At 43.2% G+C, this 19,722-nt stretch overlaps 1 protein-coding gene across 1 annotated transcript; it reads right to left on the bottom strand.

Moving 5' to 3' along the window:
• ptpra (protein tyrosine phosphatase receptor type A) lies at positions 1–19,432 on the bottom strand. Its single transcript, XM_030768247.1, has 23 exons — positions 19,126–19,432; positions 10,016–10,062; positions 9,609–9,699; positions 8,867–9,286; positions 8,356–8,382; positions 7,716–7,806; positions 7,310–7,383; positions 6,650–6,786; positions 5,890–5,980; positions 5,559–5,635; positions 5,413–5,449; positions 5,196–5,293; positions 4,642–4,761; positions 4,307–4,473; positions 3,976–4,111; positions 3,399–3,548; positions 2,671–2,764; positions 2,416–2,492; positions 1,721–1,855; positions 1,359–1,484; positions 967–1,118; positions 720–855; positions 1–485 (listed from the first exon to the last, which is right to left on the bottom strand). Exons 2-23 carry the CDS (start codon positions 10,034–10,036, stop codon positions 411–413), a joined length of 2,532 nt encoding a protein of 843 aa, XP_030624107.1. The 5' UTR covers positions 10,037–10,062; positions 19,126–19,432; the 3' UTR covers positions 1–410.
• Between the last annotated feature and the right edge of the window lie 290 nt (positions 19,433–19,722).

Raw genomic sequence — 19,722 nt, 5'->3', positions numbered from 1 at the left:
TCCCCTCTGCTCCAGCTTTTTTTTTTCAACTAATATATAACCTGCTGCCTAACTGCCTCTAAAAATAACATGTGAATGGGTATGCTTATTTACATTGGGGAAAACTGTGAGAGGGCCATATTAACAAGAACAATATTACAAAATATTCAAGAAGGCATCTCTGATTTTTTTTTTTTTTTCTCTCCAAACTCCGGCACATCTTCCTCGTTTGTCCTTGTTGATTCCAACTTTTCCGTTCCCTTTTCCCCCGGTTCAGGCGTTTCGTTTTCCCCTCGGGCTGTGCCGAGCTTTTCCGTGTTTGTGTATGAGAACGTGCGCGCGCGTGTGCGTGCGTGCTTGTGTGTGTGTGTGTGTGTGTGTGTGTGAGTGTGAGTGCGCGTAGCTCCGTGTATGTCCGTTCACTCAGATCCCTACTTGAAGTTGGCGTAGTCGGAAAAGGCATCGATATACTCCTGGACCACTTTGTAGCAGAACTCGTACTGCTCCTGTGTAAAAAAAACAAACAAGAGGTAAAGGAGGCGATTTCAGAACCTGTCAAACGCGTTTAACGTTACATGGCCAAATTAAGTAGAAAAAGGAAAAAAAAAAAGTTCAGTGATGTGAAATCCCGCTGTACCGCAGTTCACTCCTGCAAGCACCGTTCTCAGGTCAGAGATAAGCAATATCAGGATTGTGTTGGAGGTAAACGTTAATAACTACGACGGAGGCTGGTCACATACCAGTGTCTGCACCATGTGAGGCCTCTGTAGTCGCAGGCTCTTGACCGTCTGAAACACGTCCAGAATGCCCTCTGCCTTCACCCTTTCCAGAACCGTGCTTAAAGCACAGAATGTTCCGGTCCGCCCCGCCCCGGCGCTGAATCGAAAAACATTAAGAGAAGTCTCCTTAGGGAACTGCAGCGTGTCTTAACATCCTTTTGATTAGGCCGAGCACTCTGATTGGCTGGGAGGTTACAGCGTGGATTACCTGCAGTGCACGGTGATTGGGTGGTTTCCAGACTGCTGCTGTTGCTTCTGCACGGCGGCGATGATGTTGATCATGCCTTTCCCGTCGGTGGGGATGCCCACCTCTGGCCAGCCGTGGAAGTGAAACTGCCTCACTGCACGGGCCTTGTTCTCCTGCAGAGAGAGAAGCAGAAAAGAAAAAAAAAAAATCATGTACGAGGAACCCAGGGGAAGACTAGAGTAAAAAAAAAAAAAGGGCTCCGTCTAAGTACAGACGCACATTTCACATTTAGACATGCCAATTCCACATTCTGTCACAGAGCAATAAAACCACAAAAGTAAAAATTGACCTTGACCTTGTCCCTTGTCTGGGTGATGGAACAGAATGTAACGTGTCATTGCTATGGGACTTACTCTGTTGTTGGTGACTAGAAGGTCTCTGACAGTATAGCTCTCGCTCTCCTCTTCTCTCTTCAACTCAATGGACATGTCTCCACACACCATCACTCCATCACTGGGCCAATACTGTGCACACTTCTCCTACAGAGAAAGATGGAGAGAGAGAGAGAGAGTGTGAATATGACAGATAAAACCAGATAGAGATGGACGTAAACACTGTCAGAGGGGACGGCCATTTTTACCACACTTAAAGTTATCCATGACAGAAAAAGAGTTATCGCTTCGACAGTCTTACGATGAAAGAAAAAGAACGGATTAAAGAAAAAAAAAAACCCGAACAGGGCACAGAGTGTAGAGCACAAAGTTCCTCCTCCTACCTGGCCTCTCTCCTCCAGTTCGGTGAGCATGACTATGGAGCAGCTCCTCCATTCCCAGATCATTCTCCAGAAATCCTCGATGGTATGCTGCAGCGGACCCTGGCTAGCCATGTACGAGTCTTTCTGCCTGTAGCCCTGCGAGCGCACACACACACACACACACACACCGACAGCATGAGTTAACAAAAAAAGCCTTTTTTCTTTTTTATTATTAATATAATCAACATTTTCAACCGTGTAATGATAATATGGTGTGAAATTTGAAGAGCTATGTAGAGAATAACAGAGAATAACAAGTTTTTATATCAAGGTTTTACATAAATGTAAAACATACAAATATACAAATATATATATATATATATATATGTACACACACGCACATATGCTGTTATATAAAGACAACAGGAACGACAAACTATTTCACTTGTTAAGAAAAAAAAAAAAAGAATGAAACACTAACGCCTCAGAGAAAATACATATGCACAGCCGTCAGCCGGTGCTGATTTCCTAATATCTGTGTGGGTGTTTGCATGATCTCATGAGCAAAAAATTCAGCAGTCCAGCTGTTCCAGAAACAAAACCAGCTAGCGGTGTGTGTTCTGCCGGCGGTGCATGAAGCCCATCTGAGCTCTGGTGAGCATTTGTAAGCTTTTGTGTGGGGTTTGAGTTAGCGCGCTGTGTTTGTGTGAACTCACGTCGATGAAGGAGGCATTAACGTAGTCTGTGTTCTCCTCACCCCTCTTCACGGGGATGATCACTCTATTAAACTCGTCTGTGAGAGAAAAGAGCCAACGGGAAAAATATGATAAATATATGAACTACATAGTGCAAACTGCAGAGGACTGAGGGGAACTTTGAAAACACACTTTGTGTGGATCACTCTTTACATGACCTATTCGCGTTCAAATACAGACAAATCAAACACACACACACACCCTGAAGTTACTCACATGGAATTATCTGCAGCACTCGATTCTTTTTCATATTGGCAGGAAGGTTTCCTGTTCTCATCTTGTCATTCTGGATCTTTATAGAGGTGAGTTTCTACACAGAGAGAGAGAGAGAGAGAGAGAGAGAGAGAAAGAGAGAGAGAGAAAGAGAGGGAGGATTCATAATGAAATGGCTCCTTGCCAGCCACCATTTTAACATCTGTTGTGTATTACATTTTTAAGGCACATAAGCTTTTGTTAAAATAATCCGAAAAGCACCAAAAAAAAAAAAAAAGAATGTCACGGCAGATGGAAAGCAAAGGAATCACAGAACGGAAAAGGCGAAGATGAAAACGTGTTTAAGAACATGTGGGAAAAGCCAAGAATAGCCAAGTCTGCAGAAGACCCTCTCAAATCACGGGAGAGAAGTAATGAAATTTATTTTTGTTTACCGGTAATACACCCCCATTCTTTTCCCCCACATATAATCAACAAGCCATCATCTCAACTACCAATAATTCCCTGAATCTGAATTCCTCCTCAAAGTCTCATCTGTCTGAGTAAGTAACTAGTGTTCTTTTTCAGTCTTTGAAATACAAAGTGTTAGAAATAAACAAAAATACTAAAGACCGACTCCAACGGGGGGGGGGGGGGGGGGGGGGGGTGGGCTGCGTTCACTGGAGAAAGTTTTGTGTTAATCATTCGAAGAAGAGTTTCAGAAATAGACGGTTTGAAAAAAGCTGATTTACCTTGAACTCAGCTTCCAGGCCACTGCAGCCAGCTCCGGGTACCGAAGCATAGAGTTTAGTCAAGTGGGACTCCAGAGACGTGACCTCCAACTCTGTGTCTCCGTACAAGTAATGCTCCAGCAAGGCCTGGAATATAAAGACATACTGCATCTGTGGAGAGAGAGAGAGAGAGAGAGAGAAAAGAGAAAAGAGAAAGAGAAAAAGAAAAAGGAAGAACAAAGAGATGTAAAGAGGTGAATGTGAGACGCAGAAAGAGAGAAAAGAGAGAAAATAGAATGAAGTGGATGACAGAGAGAAGGATACAGAGAGAAATATGTTATTACAAATTTGCAAAGCTCATTTGAACATTCGATATCCCCCTGAAGCGGCGGAGGAACTACAGCCTGAGTGTCCGTGTTGCTAATTTATGGTGGGATTTACAAAAAAAAAAAAAAAATCAGTCAAAATAAAGCTTTACATGAAGCTTACACAAAAACTGACACTGGAATCCATCCACACTACGTAACACTTGAACCTGGGGTCAGCGTGGGAATGGCTGAATTTGAATTGGGGGATGAACGATCTCATTTAAACTCACATCGGTCTGGACCATCTGACAGCGCTGGGCTCGGATCCGTGTCACAAAGCCAAAGACGTCCACTTTCCTCTCAGCTGCCATCATATCCAACATGGCATCTATCACTATGAACGTGCCTGTTCTCCCTACACCCGCACTGAGAGAGGGAGCGAGAGAAAGAGAGAGACAGAGATAGAGACAGAGAGAGAGAAAGAGAGAGAGACAGAGTGAAGGACTAAACTGGATGTTTTCTTTCACATACACACAGGAGAGTGGAGGACAATGAAAGACTATGGAGTGATAGACTAAAGGAAAAAAAAAAGAAGAAGAAAGAGAGTGTAGAGACCCTCACCTGCAGTGCACTACAATAGGCCCAGCGTATTGAGGGTTGCAGGTTTTGACTTTCTTGAGGAATTTGAGCATGCCAATAGGTGTGAAGGGGACGCCAAAGTCAGGCCAACTGGTAAAGTGAAACTGAGTGACCAGCCTCTGTGGTTTCTTCCCCGGTGGATCGCCTACCTACAGAGAGAGAGAGAGAGAGAGAGAGAGAGAGAAAACAAGAACAAAAAGACAAAAGCAAATCAGGGAGCTTCGAGTCTAGTCGTTAAGAATGTCAGAAGGCCATCTCTTACATCCCGGTAAGACGAACAGGAAAGACATTAGGGAAAGTACTGGAAAGCAGCTTACCTGCTGAATGCAGAACTTGCGGATGGTGTAGTCCACCAGCACGGTAACGTCCTCCACCGAGACGCGGATATTGCCATATGTCCAGCAGCCCTGGTCCGGCCAGTACTGAGCACACTTACACTACACAGAGCAAGCAGAAAACCAAGCACAACCATCAGCGTTATCAGCAGCAGCATCTGTCCTTCACTGGAACCACGTACCACAAAAACGCCACACATACTGAAGTCAAAGACTTTACCTTCAGCATAAACATACAATTCTCAAAACCATTCTCTCTTATTATAACCTTCATTTTTATCACGGACACTAGAAATTCTTATCGGTCATCACAATTCGTACCAATGCCTTCATCAGTGCGAGTTACGGCACTGTTTTCTCTTATCATTACCGATACAGACCATAATAACCACACAGTGATAGGATAATTATTAATCCGCGGGAAACTGCAAATAGGACTGCGATTGTTATCACATGCCGCTTACTAAAAGCAGGCCAATGAAATGCCATCACATTCGTTCTGCGTCGTAAATAACAGTGCTTTTCTATCTCTTTACCTCTTTTCTCTCTTTCAAATTGGTAACCATGACAATGGTGGCTGTGTTCTGCTCCCAAATCATTCTCCAGAAATCATTCACTGTCTCCTCCTTGGGTCCTGGAGGGGAAACATAGGGAGAGCTTTGTTTTTCTTTACGAAACCAGTCACAGTGCTCATTACACAATATTGGAAAATTTAAAACAGACTATTTTCACCAGTCATGCTACTGTTTGTACCTTGGGCAGCAATGAACTTGTTCTTCTCCTGATAGCCCTGAGAGAGGAGGAAAGAGAGAGACAGAGGAGGGAGATGGGAGTAACAGTCAGTACCGTCCATTAGATAACAGCCCCATCCCTCCTTTAACTTTTCCTTCAACACTTACATTAATGTAGGACGCATTGATGAAGTCAGAGTCTGGGACTCCTTCCAGTGGACTGAGGTGCACTCTGGAATGATCATCTGAGAGAGAGGGGGAGAGAGAGAGGGAGAGAGAGAAAGAGAGAGTTAGTTTTTTTTAAGCATTAACATTTATGCACATACGGATTTTGGCTTTGATGTGTTTTTAATAGGTGAAAGCTCAGTTGACTGAGTTAAGGCTGTACTTTGACTTCAGTATCATTTACAGGATTACTGAAATCATGACTTTTGCCCGAGAAATGCAGTGCTTGGGCCTGTCAGCTGGAGTCTGCTGATAAACTGCGGGAAGGACTCACAAGGCAGGATGTTGACATATCTGTTCTTCTCCTTGTTCTCCTCCTTAGAGGCCGCATCACATGACGCCTGGATAGGACACACTGGCAAGGCCTGAACACAACGGGCAGAGAATCAATCACAGGATCCAGAGAGGGAGAGAGAGAGAGAGTGAGTGAGTGAGTGTGAGAGTGAGAGAGAGAGAGAGAGATTAGAAGGAACACTGTTAAAACACAGAAGATCCAGCAGCTTCATACATACTATTAGCTTCAACATTAGCTAGGAATACATGGCTCTTCAACATATATATAAATAAATACTTATTGATATTAAGAATGCTCTATGGGGACTTCTTTATTGGTGTGTAACGAAACAACTAAAAAAAAACTGTCACATAAACACTAGCCTGCAAAGAACTTCAGCTCTTCTTTTTAGCAAGGACGTGAGTGTTTGTAGAATTTGTCAGGATATGAGAAAAGTGTAAAAAATGTTTTGGGAACAGATGGCTTGGAGTAATATGACACAGTCACTCCAAATGAGCCAACAAGCGTTGTGTTATATGTGTGTGGCAGCGGAATGTCACTGAGAACTGTGGAGGAAGAAGCGGCCAGATCAAACTAAACAGATCTGACAGCTTCAAATGAAAAGCTGGTTCACAGCTAAAGTGCTGACTATGCCTAAAGTGGACTGACTATCATTTTGGTGTACACCCTGGATACTCCACTGGGCAGTGGGGTCAGGGAAGCCTTGGCTTTTACAGTGAGCTTTGTAAGAAAGCCTTACATTGAATTCCTCCCGGAAGAGCTTATTGTCGTCAGCCATGCGACGGTTCATTTCCTCCTCTAGCTTGTCCACAGGAAGGGGCGGGTACTTCCTGTTTGTGCTGGGAGAGCGAGCCAATAGTGGCACACTCTGATGTTCTGTGATGTTGAGCAGGAAGGGAGGGAGAAGGAAAGGAAAGGAAAGAGTGGAAGGAACAGGAGGAGAGAGAGAGAGAGAGAGAAAGAGAGAGAGAGATGTGCAAAAAGGGTATTAAAAACATGAAACAAGCATAATATTTTAGAGAAATAAAAAGGTTTTACAAATCAATGCTATTTAAAAATGAATATACGAATATAACTATAAAAATTCATAGACCTTCCAATGCATCAGTTATACATATATACTGGCAGTTTTCGTTGTTCACAAGTTGCCCAGCAGAGGGCGACACAACACAATTCAACATCCACACAGGTGTTGAAGCCAAAATCACACATTTAGGATTGATCATTTACTTGGCCGATATTTTCTGAGTTTTGGACAAAACGGTTTAAGCAAGATCACAAAGCAGTCAAATTTCCAACTGTGATGTAAATGAAAAAAAAAACATGATCAAATCCGCTCTGAGATGGCAAGGCGAAAGGACGAAATTAAAGAAGAACTTGGAGAAGGACAAGTTTGTACCTGTGTCGTCCGCTCTGCCATTGATCAGTCTGAAAGAGTTCGAGTGGCTGCCTGCCTGCTTGTATTTCTTAAACCTGACATGCAGACAAAGTAGAAGAGAACAAAACCCAGACATTACTATGGTAACCGGTCAATTCAACGCTCGAGTCTCCTGCTGAGACTGTGGGTTTGCCAATGAATGGCTATGTGCGTGGGCTTCACCACCTTCTCTCATCTGTTCACTTATTATGATGTGAACCCACGAGTGTGTGTGTGTGTGTGTGTGTGTGTGTGTGTGTGTGAGAGATATAAGCATTTGTGTGAGTGTCTTTGTAAAAAATAAAAACAAAAAACAAAACCAAAGAAGAAACAAAAACATCATTGGGTAAACATGTATCAGTGCTAAAGTATATCAAGGTAGAACAACCTGAGCATGTAGAGGACGATGACAATGAAGACGATGACCAGCAGGGAAGACAGGGCCACCATCACTGCAATGATTGGTGTCTCATTTGGATCTGCAGGGAGGAAAAAAAAAAGGAGAAAAAAAAAAAAACTTTAAATGGAAGGAACTGTAGAAATAACACAGAGCAGTGGTGTATTAACAACCTCACGTTGGAACATTAATCTGCCGACCAGCGCGCTGCAGCACTGTTTAACGGGTATATCCTATTTTTGATTTGTCACAGACTGAATAACCTAAGTCTACAGATACCGTTTGACACATCGAGAGGCCAGGGATGGTGTATTCTGACATTCAAAGATGGGCAGTCAAAAACAAATGAATGAAAATGAAAAACTCAGCTTCATAAGTGTAAAAAAAAAAAAAGAGAGAGAAAAACAGAGAACGTAATTTGTGAAGATTCCACCTAAAAGCAGTAGTGGAGTCTGAGGAGAGCTGAACAGTCAGCTATAACAAGGTAATGTCACTAAAGCCACATACGCTACTCATCAGTGTCAAAAGTTATGAAAAATATTCCTATAAATATCCAAGTTTCAAAAGGTGCTGGCACGGTCCAAAACCGTAAGAACGGTCCAAAACCGTAAGAACGATCTCAAATTTTTACCTTCGCTATCTCCATTTCCGTCCCCCGCTGAAAAACAAAACACATCACTAGTTAAGTCAAAGCTATGCAAATCGCATTCATTCACCCTTCACACACATCAGACAAAGAACGTGTGACCACAGCTATCTAATAGAAAGCGAAAGCATCGTCAAAAACAGCTCTTTAGTCACATTCTGGAAAAAAACTTAAAAAAAAAAAAAAAAAAGAACTGGATGTTCTGTGTTTAATTTTCACTCCCTTCACACAAACACAGCGTGAAAATAATTTTCCAAGCCACCTTTAAACATTTACCATGGACAGAGTGGGAGTTATGGTGTGCGAGTGTTGAGATTTAAAGTTTAATGTGCTACTCACACTCACACTGACAGCCAAGACGCCGGCACAATCTCGCCTCCCTCAGAAACACACAGTCTCATACACATACCCCCTCTCTGTCTCACACACACACACACACACACACACACACACACACACACACACACACACACACACACACACACACACACTGTACCTGGAGCCCTGCTGGATTGAGGTGATGTGTATATCTTGGGAGACTCTGTTGTGACAGTTGGTTTTGGTGAGGGAACTTCACTGGGAGCTGGCGAGGGTACAGGTGGAGGAATAGTTGGGATGGTGCTATTCCCGTCTTTCCCATCTCCGTCCTTCGTGGTGGGTGACGGGGGCGGAGGGGGTGTTGCAGCTGTGGGCGGGGCTGGGGGTTGTGCTGTAGGGGCAGGGATAGGGTCCGGAGCAGGTGCGGGTGAAGCCGTGGGAGCTACTGCTGGGTCCTTCTCTGTTCCCTTAGTTACTGTTGTTGTGGCAACGACAGGTGGCACTGTTCTTGGTGCTGCGGTGGGAACTATCTGTGTGCCATTGATTATGTTGCGTTGTGTAACAGGAGGGTCTGTGGGCTTGGCAGTCAGGACAGGACCTGGAAGAGTGAAAAAACAGGAAGCACGGTACTTCACGCTGTCCGAAAGACAAACTGCTTGAGAGTATGTACACTGATCCAAATTCAGCAGGCTTGTTTTTAAAAATAGAAAGCGACTTTTTTTTTTTTTTTAACAGAAAGCTATTTTTGCCTCACCTTTAGGCGGAAACACTGGTATGTTTTCTTTGAGTGGTACAAATTGCACAATTTTGTACAGTAATTTACCACATTTTGATGAGCGATCGTGGCAGATATATTTCAAAGTGTTCTTAACGGTCTTGTGTTAGACCACTGAATACTGGCTTTGAGAGTGGTTCCTTACCTAGAGGGGTTCCTTGGGGTTCCTGGGCTAAGGTGAGGGCCACTAGGCCCACACTGAATAGCAGGAGCAGGGGACACATACCCATTCTGCCCTAAAAGAGATTTAAAAAAAAAAAACAGAATAAAACAAACGAAACAAAAAAACAAACAAACAGATGAGACGCTGTAAGGGTTTAGAGGACACGGTAACACCATCATTATATTCACTCCTTTTGAAGATTCAAATTCAATCTCATAAACTCAAAATATATTCCCCACTAAATGACTGGAGAACATAAAATCCCTCAAACAGAATGTTTAAGCACTAACAGCAAAATCCTTGTTACACTCGGACCTCTCAGAATGGGGGGGGGGGGGGCAGTTTAATCTAGACTATGATGTCGTCTATATAGGTGTAAATGACTTTACCTGGAGTAACGAGGTTTGCATCACTCACTCATTCGCACAATGATTTCCTACAGAAAGAAAAAAGATGGAGATCTTTCATTAGGCGAAAAAGACAACAAAACAAGAAGATAATAATGAAGACGAGGTCTCGTTTTCATCGTTTTGGCTTCTTCAGAAATATAGATAATCTCTTCTTGACAAATAAGGACACTGAAAGTCTGAGGAAAAAGTCACACGGTTTTGTCTGGACTGCCCACCGTTTCCACATTATGTCGGCGTGCTCTAACTTTAAAAATCACACCGCCGTACCGCTTCTCAGCTCCGAGCATCGTTTGACTGCGGGGGTAGGGTCTAAACCAAACCACACCACGCGTCAAAAAATGAACAGAGAGTGGCTAACTGCCAACAGCATCAGTTGGAAACATAAAAGAAAAAAAAAAAAAAAAAGAAAGTTAACACCAGTGTATACAGACAATTTCCACTGTAATCTTCCTGTGCTATATCAGGCCAGTCTCTTAAGATTTCAGATAGGGAGAAAAATGTAGGCGTAATCACATCAAAACCAAAGGCTGGAGGTTTTGCAGTACTGACTGTCAGCCTTTGGTGGAATCCCTACGGACGTCTCAGTGCCGTCTCACTGACTCAGCTGTGATAATCCACATCCTAATCTCTGGGGCATGACCCAGGCATAATCCAGTCCGTCTGGCACTCATCAGCATGTCTTACATCCAGAGAACGGAGAACGGCCACTGTTCCGCAAAGCTTACACAACAAGAGAACTGTTACTCAAACAAGTGCGGCCTGGTTCAGCCAGTGAATGAACAGTGGCTGGAATCACTATTTCTTTCGCTCCAAAATAACACACATCTATCTTAAGAGCCTAAAAGTGCAGGAGACTATTTCTAACTCCGCAGAGAGCTGCCCGGTCTCTGAGAGTATTTTAAATGACCGAAAACTGACCGGGATCAAAAGATCAACCGGCCTGTGGTAGACGGTAATGCGTCTGAGGAACTGAATGATTTGTCTCGGCTTGATTTGCTAAATATACAGCCAAGGCAAAGGCTGTATTAGCCCCCCCCCCCCCCCCTCCCCTGCCCTCCCAACACATTTCCTATCCTTTTCTCTCCCACATTTATATACCCACAGCTGATGAGATGCCCACAATTACAGCCTTGCCTTCCATGCCCAAAACTATGCCAACCCCCCCCCACCCCCCCCAGCAGCTTTAAGCCAGCCCTGTGGCTTAGTCCTGAGCACTTCCCCTCTGCAACATCCTGTGCTTGTCCTCTGTATGATAACACCCTAAATCTGGACATGAAATGCACAGTCAGGGAGGATGAGGAATTTCTACACTCAATGGCTGACCTTACAAATGTGTCTGTGGAACGTCAGTGAGGTTTAACGAAAGACTGTGTCAATTAGGTACTAACAGATACAGGTTCAGCAACAAAGAGCCAGCAGTTGGTGCAAAAAAAGACGGATTTATCCCTGACACCACGGTTAAGTTAGCCTCAATGGCTTGCTTTCTCTCTGTGATGTGTTGTTTTTAACCAACATTTTGTCAGCAAAACCACAGCGGTGTCAGATTGTCAGATTTGGTTAGTCAAATGACTGCGTCTACACATAAAAGGGACGTTCTTTAGATAAAAGATTCAATTTAATCAGCTAAATCTAAAAGGAATGAGTTTGTTCTCAGAACCTCTGAGAAGAGAGGAAGATCTGAGTCTCTCTCTCTCTCACTCTCACTCTCTCTCTCTGTCAGGAAAGGCATGAACCTGAGGGAGCACATTACTTCCTTCCTCTACTGTCTGTCTGACGGCTAGTCCTGAAAATGCCTCACTCATCCGAGAGGAGAAAATGACCCCTGACTGAGTCCCAGCCTAGTTCAACCCAACACGGTAGTATGGCTACAAATCATCGGCGGTAACAATCGCTCCTCACATAACTCTTTCAACACAGATACACTTGACTTGGCGTGCTTACCGTTCTCAAACCCTTTCATAATTATTAGCTTTTGTGTTACGGTTAAATGCACAGACAAAAACAAAATATGAAGCTACCTCAGAAGCAAGATTACATCTGTCATCTCTTGTTTCAGTCTTTCATAGTCAATGCCATTTCCTATTGGCTTTTATTTTGGAGCTAAAATAAATGGGGCGTGTAGGGGAGGTGAGAATACATTACTGTTATCCAGGCTAACATGGATGAAGTATATGCAAAACAAGCACAAGGTCCTGATTTGGCGTACGTCCAAGAGAGAAACGAGTAGAGGACAAATCAATAAGATCTGTTCCATGACCGTGGTCCACCCAGGCTCTTCACTGTGGAACTTCCTCTCGAGCGCTCGTATTCAAACGCTGTGCTAATATTCCGACTCTTAGCCGAGGAGAGCTGCACGAACGCTGAGCTCGAAAGCGCCGGAAAACGGTCAGCATTTCAATTAAGACGCCGTCGCGTTAAAATAAAACGATGAAAGAACAACTAAGTATTTCGTAGTGAGACAGATATAGAAATATATGGCACTGACAGAGAACTATATGGCACTTTGCAAAGGTTAATTTAGGTTTGAAGGAGAGGTTTTTTTGTCCCAAAATTTCTCCGAATTTTGAAAGGACAGTAGCCCATACTTTTACACCTCCTGTTCGTATGACTGTTCCCCTAACAGTAGAACGGCAAAGTCTGGTGAAGTCCCTGTCCGACCCGAATAATCCCAGTCGATTTGCTCTATTTTTTACTCTATATACTGTGAAGCATCTCATCATGTTTGGAGAAGGGCACGTGTCACTTATTTCTACATGGAACAACACAGTTCCCCAAATGACAGCAACTGTCTCCTGACAGCACGGAGAGATGGGTTTCTGTCAAACCGCCCCGGGAAAAACAAAACAAAACAAAACAAAACAAAACAGCGAATCGCGTACCCTGAAACTTTTCATGAATGGAATTCTGTAATTCTTGCAACATACAGCAAATCTGAACAAAAAAGTAGCTGCCGAAATATGCGCACTACCCTCACTTTGACCATGGATGACTCAATCGCGACTGTGTAATACAATCTCGCCACTTTCAGACTGTATAAAACCACTAGGCCTAACTGGGCCCGTTATTTTGGCATGGCATTGTACGAGAATGTACAACATAATACAATATAATATCGTGTTTTTCTTGAAAAGTATGAAATCACGGATTTATTTAAGGAAAGAAAAATGTTTCAAATAATGTCATCTGATTAAGGACATTTGGGCTACGGTAACTACCGAAGCTGAAAAGACATAATTTCATTCAATCTAAGCAGCTGAAGAGATATAATTTTCATTCCACAACTACATAGTCTAATCAGAATGAATTGTGTATGTGTGTACACGAGCTTATGCCGGTATCCGCTCTTTAAAAAGATCACATCCCACAGACCTATTCTGTGTAACGTGGTGTAAGCCTGCCTAGATCAGAGCCTCTTTGTGCTAATACACAGCCGGTGCTGAGAGTGAAGACAGTCTTTGGAGAGTACTGTAAAACTGGTCCTGAGAGTGTATTTAGCCATGTGGCTGGAGGTTTAATCAGCCTCTCCAACCAAGCCCCTCTGTCCAATCCCTGTTACACTGCATTAAATACACAGAGGATACACTGTCTCGCTCCATCCAATTAAATGTGTAAATTAAAAGACGTTTGGAATAAAAACAAAGCCACTTTGTGGCGCAGCAGGAGATGGACTAACATTCTCGTTGTAACTGTCTTCACACTCACCTCTCAGAGCCAAATGCAAACCGATCAGTTGACAAAACAGACTCATTAAGGAATACATGACACTATAGCCACATTCATCAAAAACGTAAAATTCTCAAAAAAGGGAGGTTATACGGAAAAGCCCGTTAACAGAGAACTTCTGTACGAAATGGACTGATCTCCCAAAAGATTTTAAGTCTCACATAGCCGTACAGATTCCTCTGTGCCGAATTATGGTTAAGTGCTCCAATTTTCATGACTGGGCATAATGGTTCAAGAATTTTGCTGAAAGAAAGTCTATATATCAATAGAAAAACAATCTAGCTCACACACGATACCGAGAATATATCCTATTTCTTGACCAATGTTTATTCACTTTAAGGTCTTCCAGGGAAACTGAAGTTATTCTAACTTGAACTTTTCTGTCTCCATAAATGATTCAATTTTCATTTCTGTGATTATTTATTTAGTTATAAACACATACCAAACAAGTCATGGTTTAAACCCAGACTAATGTACACAGAAGTGCGTTACCGCCTGGAGCCTGGTATAATGGTCATGAAATCACTCAGCAGTCACAGGACTGTGAGCTGTTCTCATACTGTCACACTCACATGGCATGAGCGTATTACAAACAAACAAAAATCAATCCAAAATGAGCCCAGTAATAAACCTGTTTTGACTAAACAGGTGCAGCGCTCACTTGAGATCTAACCTGAGATGGTCTGAATGAATGACTCCAACAGGGTCATTTAGGGGAGTGGGGTTTCTCCTCCCTCTCTCTCTCTCTCTCTCTCTCTCTCTCTCTCTCTGTCTGTCTCTCTACGGGGGGGGGGGGGGGGAGAACACCATCCTTGCCCAAAGGGGGGCGCTCAGTCCGGGGTGGATAACAGGCGTCTGTCTGTCCTTATTCATGGTTTATTAATACGCCAGTCTGTGTCCTGAGGGGCTTCACTATGTGACAGGAATACTCTGAATGCTCCTCTTCATCTCCGTCAAAGTAGGCCAAGCCAAGGAACAGGACGAGGCTGCAGCGGTACACAGACCACAGATTATACTCCTCACCACACATGCATCACCCACAATCCTCTCCACTTCCTTTGGGCCACTAGCCCTGCTTTCTGTTCGTTCATCTCCTGCACAAGTGCCAACAAAGCTCTAAAGAGAGGAATAAATGCCGATTTTCAGCTGTGTTACGTGTAAAAAATAAATAAATAAATAAATAAATAAAAAGTACACCAGGCAGAGGCTCTGAGAGTTCGGTAAGTGCTCGAAAGGGACAGAGTAAACACTTGTGATTCGTAGGGGTCACATGGTACATTGTGAATGAATGTTGGGGTTTCCCAAAGAATGCCCCATGGCCCTCTTCTCTAGCCACATCACAGAGAGAACAGGAAGTAGCAGCACTAATAGTGGTATTCCGCATAGTCACCGTGAACCAGAGACCACAATCCAGTGAGTCAATGGCAAGCCAACAACCTGTAATGCCCCCATAACACACTCACTGCTCCCTCAAATCCCTAGGGGTGGTCCTGAGAATGTGTCCACGCTGACTCTGGGCTCTGCTCTACGTGCTGTCCTGAAGCTCAGGAGGAAGATGACGCCCAATGCTCCACCCCTCTGCTATCTCTTGTGTCTGTAATTGGCTTATGTGCTGCATGCGAAAGCTTCAAACGGCAATGCAGAGGTACAAATAATTCTGAACTGACGCAAACGTCTCTCATTTTCACAACAGACTGAAGCTCCTCTCTTATGCAAGATTTGTGTGAGGAGGAAAAAAAAAAAAGAAAAGAAAAGAAAAGAGTTTCACGCTCTGGTAAAGTGTGCGATACGTGGAGAGGCATGAGCGTGTTCCGTTTTCTGATGGTGCAAAAATAACAGATACTGACCAAAGCCAATGCCACATAACTGTCCCTCTCTGAGATTAGCAGCCGGTCGTCACCTGCTCTGACACATATCTTTTGTGTGGGAGGACTTACTCCACTGAAATCGAAAATAACGTTTCACATGATTATAATCTCAGTTCAAAAGTGGAAAGGCCTTCTTAAACCAGATGTACAAGCAGAACCGGGATACGTTTTCAAACGGTCAATCTAAGGACCATTTTGTCCATACATAATCTTCTCTGGTCTGAGTTTACAATAATCTGTACCAAAAACTGTAAAACCAAAGGTTTGTTTGATTCAGCCTGTACTTTGGCAATTATCACTAAACGTTATGATAAAACTCCCAAATCTGATGTGCAAATCAAAGCATGCAGGGGCCTAACACACTCCTGAACTCCTGCCTATCAGCAGAACCAAAGGTGGAGAATACAGCTGGATTTCTCAGGCTTAGTCCTGTGGGGGTCAACTTTACAGCACATTTTTCCTCTGATACATCACTAAAGCATCCGATTCAACTTGTCTACTAATCATTAAACGTGTGATTAACTCACACCGTTGTGTGAGTTCAGCGCTAGAGCAAAAAAAAAAAGAAAAAAAAAAAAGGCTATCCAGTCAAGGTCCACGAGATTGAACTCAAGATAGGCTGCGCTAACAAAAGATCTCACAGACATGCAGTTACTAACACAAATGTGTGTATCATTCATAGATAAATAGATAGATAGACAGATAGATAGATAGATAGATAGATAGATAGATAGATAGATAGATAGATAGATAGATAGATTCCTTTACTGTCTTTGCACAGAGTACGACGAAATTGAGGTAGCAATCCTGTCGGTGCATTCACACATAACAAACAGCAATTGAAAATAGAAAAGAGATAAACTATACAAACTTAAGGTGCTAAATATATAAATATAATGTAAAATGTATTTTTTTTTTTTTTACTGTAACCTATAAAACAGTACGATATAAAACAATATGATTAAAAAAAAAAACATAAAGAAAAATGATTAGCAGCTGAGATACTACACTTCAGGATATTGCCCATTTGCTGAATTGCAGTGGCCCTATGCACAAGTAGTGCAGTTAGGAAAATATACATACAAGGGTGCAGTTGGAATGTAAACATCTGTGCAGCGTTCTATAAATGAAACTGTAAGTATTGTAGTAGAACAGTCCGTGTCAGCGCTTGGTAGCGTTCAGTTCTCGTATGAGCAGTGTCCACAAACAATGACACATGCATACATCCTATTGAACATACGTTCTCTGGACAAATAATTAGTCAGTCTCCTGATAACTTCCTGTAAATGAACCTTCAACTTAAACACCAAAAGCTGTCTTCCTGTCCGTATTGTCTCACAGTCACTGACAACTGCAACATTACAAAACAAACATTACGAAAAACTTCCATGATGTTATAATGTCAAAGAAAAGACAAAATGTCCATGCACAAGACATTATTCGTCTTCACTGCAATCCAAAGAAAGCAATCTGATTAGATAATCCACAGACACACATAAGGTGAAAATGGAGGAGACATACCAGTCAGAGGCAATATTAAAAAAAAATGTTCAGGACAATAACTAGTGACATGACAATGAGTAACACTGCGTCTTCACCACTTCCTGTGATTGCCAGATTTAAAGGTATATTTCATAATTTCAAGGCTTCCAGGGAGGGGTACTAACGAGTCAAGACATGACGAGTTGAGCAGGAACCTGTAGAGAAACCTGACGAAGAACAGACCAGACAAATCAAATGCTGGGTGGACTTGCAGCAGACTGACACAATAAAAAGCTTGTCGAGTACTGGGCAGGCATATTCATGCAATGCAAGAGGTTACGGTAAGAAATGCAGGGCAGAGCTGAATCAGAAACAATGTACTAGATTGCGGCGAGATTAGCCGAGTTCTGATCGAGACAAAGAACCGTACAGGTCTGACCAGAATAATCTCTGAGCGATTTGTGCCAAGCCTGGTTCATAAACTGTGTTTATTATTATTATCCAGACTTTTCTACATCAGGCCACAGTAAGCGTAACTCTTTGTTCTCCAACACTGGTCCATCTTTTTGTCATGTCTCACTTTACTATATCCACAGAACGATAAAGTGGGATCTTGTGTAGCATTTAAAGCCTGCCTTTTTGGAGCTACTATGTCCCCTAAAGTGCATTAAATTGTGTTGACGTACACCATCCTTCTAAAACCAGGAGCACATACCGTGCAAGCTTTAAAAACTACTCATTATAACATGAAGAGTTACAGTAAGAGAGAGGGAGGTGCTTAGATACCACTATCACAACAATAGGCTACCATACCAGTGTCTAAATAACAATGTATGTTTTAGGGATAAACAGCAGTCTCCAGTGCACCACCGTCCATTACTCAATTACACTGCACTCCTATGCCCTGCTGAGTCTGTACTGCCAAGTCACCACCATGAAGAGAAACAGATATAAGATAAAAATCCACTGATGCTTCATTAACTGTCTCCGAACCCAGTCAAGTTACTCCAACTTTATGTCCAACAACCAAAGCAACAGAGGACGCCAGTATCGTGTAAATAGGAAGAAAAAAAAAAACATAGGCCTATTTGATGATTTTGAAATCTCCCCTCTAGGCTGATTCTAACTTGTGGCGGAGAAAACACGACCACACACCTCCCTGTTGCTGCTGTGTTCAGCCGCAGTACACATACAGCTGGCTGGCACCAATGTTGCCGGATGGGCATCCAGAAAAAGAAAAATCGGAGCAATGCAGATGAAAATACATGAAGGCTACGAGACGGAAAAAGAGTAACATTAAAATAGAGGGGGCAAATAACCTGCAACGTCCCGATAGGTAAGAAATAACAGAAAGAACAGACAGGGTATTCAAACTGTTTTGATAGGGAATAGATGATTGTACGACCTAATTCCTGAGCTGTCCTCCACAATGCCCCAATCACCGACTCGGTAACCCCCCCTCAGCCCCCTCCAACGATACCCCCCCCCCCCATTACACACACCCTCTCAAAACATGTAGCAACAAAGCGAGGATCAATATGTGTACTTTTTCTGTCAGGTAGTCTAGTCCGACTCGAACGCACTGGACTCCCATTGTTTTTCGACGCGCTTTGTAACAATGCATGCTCACGGAACACGACCGCATTCTGGCGAAGTCTCAGTCTGATTTCAATAAAAGGTACGCTGTGCCTCTCTTCCTTTTCCCCCCTCTTCTTACCAGCCCCCCTCACAATTTTCCCTCCCTGCCTCCCAGCTACTTCTGTTAATGTTCGCGTCGCTCTAAACATAATTGGGTGCGTTCCCAGGACAACTTAAGATGCATGTAATGTTACATAAAGTGTTCTCCGTCTCTCAAATCAAGGAGCCATTTACACGAGGGGCTTTAGCTACTTGCTAACTAATGTGTGACAAACTAGAATGTGCTTACTGGTGTGACACAAGAGATACTGGACAAATCTGTGTCGGTTATCCTGAAGTTTGTAATACAGTCATTAAGCGAATAGAAAAATAACTCACCTCGACACCCCTTCCGTGTAGTGCAGCCTTAGATACGAAATAGCGTAATTTTTGTATTTCTTTCTCCACGCTCTCTTCCCCGGCCCCTGTCTCCACACCCCAGGATCCGAGAGTGTGTACGGGGTGGGGGGCCTGGGTGATTGGAATGATCTCGGACAGACGACCAATTTGAAGTGGGGCAAAAAAAATAGTGAGCTCTAGTGGTGCTCCAATAACATATTACAAGATGCCTCAAGAGTTGATATTTTTATCCTTGTTAGTTATGCTTGCCAAAGGTCTTCCCTGTTCTTTAAACAACACACGATGTATCCCACGGTTTATTCGCTGTATCCGGGCGCGTCGGCCGCTTCTCCTATTCCGCCATGTTGTGCCTCTGCGATTGGAATGGGAAGCAGCGCATTCCCAGGCCACGCCACTCCTCCCTCTTCCTCCGTTGCGCCGTCGCGACATCTGGCGGTAAATCTGGAACCACATAAGGAAAACGCATAGGACTGAAATGAACAACGGGAACGTTGAGCCTTCCGCCCAACGTGACTATGACTCTACCGTGTGGTCATTCGTAAAATTACATGTCGAAGTGGAGTCGTGTCAGCATAT

The sequence above is a fragment of the Chanos chanos genome, chromosome 3 (genome assembly GCF_902362185.1).
Source record: "Chanos chanos chromosome 3, fChaCha1.1, whole genome shotgun sequence".
Lineage (NCBI taxonomy): Eukaryota > Metazoa > Chordata > Actinopteri > Gonorynchiformes > Chanidae > Chanos > Chanos chanos.
Note: the sequence above shows the minus strand (reverse complement) of the source record. Positions and strands in the feature narration are given on the sequence as shown.